Source organism: Leopardus geoffroyi, chromosome X (genome assembly GCF_018350155.1).
Source record: "Leopardus geoffroyi isolate Oge1 chromosome X, O.geoffroyi_Oge1_pat1.0, whole genome shotgun sequence".
Classification (NCBI taxonomy): Eukaryota; Metazoa; Chordata; class Mammalia; order Carnivora; family Felidae; genus Leopardus; species Leopardus geoffroyi.
Window position 1 is genome coordinate 69,311,295 of NC_059343.1, and position 2,510 is coordinate 69,313,804.

At 53.0% G+C, this 2,510-nt stretch overlaps 1 protein-coding gene across 1 annotated transcript; it reads left to right on the top strand.

Moving 5' to 3' along the window:
* Positions 1–242: 242 nt before the first annotated feature.
* On the top strand, positions 243–2,029 carry LOC123594388. The gene is made up of 2 exons (XM_045471165.1): positions 243–1,732; positions 2,008–2,029. Exons 1-2 carry the CDS (start codon positions 759–761, stop codon positions 2,027–2,029), a joined length of 996 nt encoding a protein of 331 aa, XP_045327121.1. The 5' UTR covers positions 243–758.
* The last annotated feature ends 481 nt before the right edge of the window (positions 2,030–2,510 follow it).

A 2,510-nucleotide genomic window follows, 5' to 3' on the forward strand; every position in this document is an offset into this window, starting at 1 on the left:
AAACTTCCTGATCAAAACACGCCCAGCAACCTGCGTAACAGGACTCTGACCCTTCCCCAGCCAATCGGCCGAGGCCACGCCCCTTCCCCAGCCAATCGGCTGCCCCTAGACCCCTATAAAACCTTTGTGCTTTTGAAGCTCCCTCTCTCTCCCTGGTATCTCACCGCTGCACCGGTGCAGGTAGGGGACTGAGCTCGAGCTAGCTCGAATAAAGGTTCTTTTGCTTTTGCATCAGACTCGGCTCCCTGGTGGTCTTTGGGGATCACGAATTCTGGGCATAACATTTGGGGGCTCGTCCGGGATCCCCAAGACCCCCGAGGGTCCCCCGACCCGGAGAGCCTGACTGGCCATGGTTAGTGTCTGTCCGTTTGTTCTGTCTTTTCTGTGTGAGCTCATTTCTGGAATTCTGGTAGTGCCCGACGTGGTCTAAGTGGACGCACTGGAGGACCACGGGCCGGGAGTTTCGGAAGACGTTCTGATTCTCCCTTCTGGAGGGACGTGGCATCCCCTCAAAGGTCTGAGATGAGGCGGGTCGCTCCCGCTGGTTGGCGTGAGGCCGTCATCTTTGGAGGGACATGGAATCCCCTCATCGGTTTTGGAGGGATGTGGAATCCCCTCATCGGTTTTGGAGGGACATGGAATCCCCTCAAAGGTCTAAGCTAGCTTGCAGTTTTGCTTCCATGGAATTGGAAGACTTTCTAGGGGCCCTCTGTTTGTCTGTTTTTGTGTTTCTCTGTTTTGTTCTGTGAACTTACTGGATGGACGTTATGGGACAGACTCAGACTACTCCTCTAAGTATTATGATTGATCACTTTAAGGATGTGAGGGGAAGAGCTAACAACCTCAGTGTGGAAGTTCAAAAGGGTCGGTTGCAGTTTTTTTGTTCTAGCGAGTGGCCAACTTTCAATGTCGGATGGCCACCAGAGGGGACCTTCGACCTCCCCACCATCCACCAAGTCAGGAGTATCATCTCTCGGCCTAAGACGGGTCATCTTGATCAGCTCCCTTACATTATCACTTGGCAGGACCTTGTAGAAGACCCACCCTCTTGGCTTAAGCCCTTCCTAGCCCCGCTCCCTCCAGAGCCAAAACCCATTCTTGCTTTGCAGGGGACAAAGAAGAAGAAAAGTCTTATCCAGCCTTCAGCACCCCTCTACCCTGTCTTACAGGGGGGTACTGAAGAAGAATTAATTTTTCCTCCCCCATATAACCCCTCTAGGATGCCGGAAGAACACCATCCTCCCCCTCCGGGGGAGGCAGACACTGTTCCGAGAGTGGGAGGCAGAAACGCTCCAGTGGGAAGCCCGCCCTTTACCAGACAAAGGGCTCAGAGAGAGCAATCCGCCTCCACCGCCAACTCCACTCTTCTGCCGCTGCGAGCCACCGGACCCCCAGATGCGGAGGGGAATCAGCCCCATCACTATTGGCCTTTTGCCACTAGTGACCTCTACAATTGGAAAGCTCAGAATCCTAAGTTTTACGAGAAACCGGCAGGGCTTATTGATTTATTAGACTCTGTTCTTTTTACCCATCAGCCCACGTGGGACGATTGCCAGAAGCTTTTGCAGGTCCTGTTCACAACTGAAGAAAGAGAAAGAATCCTCAATGAGGCCCAAAAACTAGTTCCGGGCACAGACAGGAATCCCACCACCAACCAGGCTCAGATAGATGCCTTCTTCCCCTTAACTCGGCCCCAGTGGGATTTCAACACAGCAGAAGGTAAGGAGAGGCTCCGGGTCTACCGCCAGACTCTAATGGGGGGTCTCCGAATGGCTGCTTAGAAAGCCAACCAATTTGGCCAAGGTAGGAAATGTACAACAGGGAAAAGATGAATCTCTGGCTGCCTTTTTAGAACGGATCATGGAGGCATTCTGTACCTATACCCCCATGGATCCAGAGGCTCTGGAAAGCAAGGCAGCTGTTATCATGGCCTTTGTAAACCAATAGGCCATAGACATTAGGAGAAAATTACAGAAAATAGATAGACTAGGAGAAAAAAGTCTGCAGGACTTACTGGCGGTACCCGTAAAGGTATATAATAACCGGGAGCCTCCTGAGGACAAGCAGGCTCGCGCCATGGCGATTGCCAGCAGTAAGCAGACTCGAGACCTGGCCAGAATACTACTAGCTACCACTGCTGACTTCCCTGAGGAACGAGACCGCCATCTCCGGCAGCTGGCAGACGACGCAAGAAAAGGTAAAGGAACCACCAAGGGGGGGAAGCAGAGGCTGCAGAAGGATCAGTGTGCATACTGCAAGGAGATAGGGCATTGGGCCCGAGATTGTCCAAAAAGGGCCGGCGGGAAGGGAAGCAACACTGATCGAGTAAAAGTCCTAGAGCTAGATGAACTAAGTGATTAGGGGAGTCGGGGTTCGGACCCTCTCCCCGAACCCAGGGTAACTCTTAAAGTGGAGGGGACCCCTGTTGACTTCCTCGTCGACGCCGGAGCACAACATTCGGTCCTCCGCACCCCACAAGGAAAACTAGCCAGCAAGAAGTCCTGGGTACA

Excerpts from the sequence above, each read along its gene's own strand:
- LOC123594388 (XM_045471165.1), top strand. The coding sequence starts at position 759 with ATGGACGTTATGGGACAGACTCAGACTACTCCTCTAAGTATTATGATT. Across the intron at positions 1,733-2,007 it reads GCAGAAGGTAAGGAGAGGCT|GACTTACTGGCGGTACCCGT; the intron begins CCGGGTCTACCG and ends AAAAGTCTGCAG.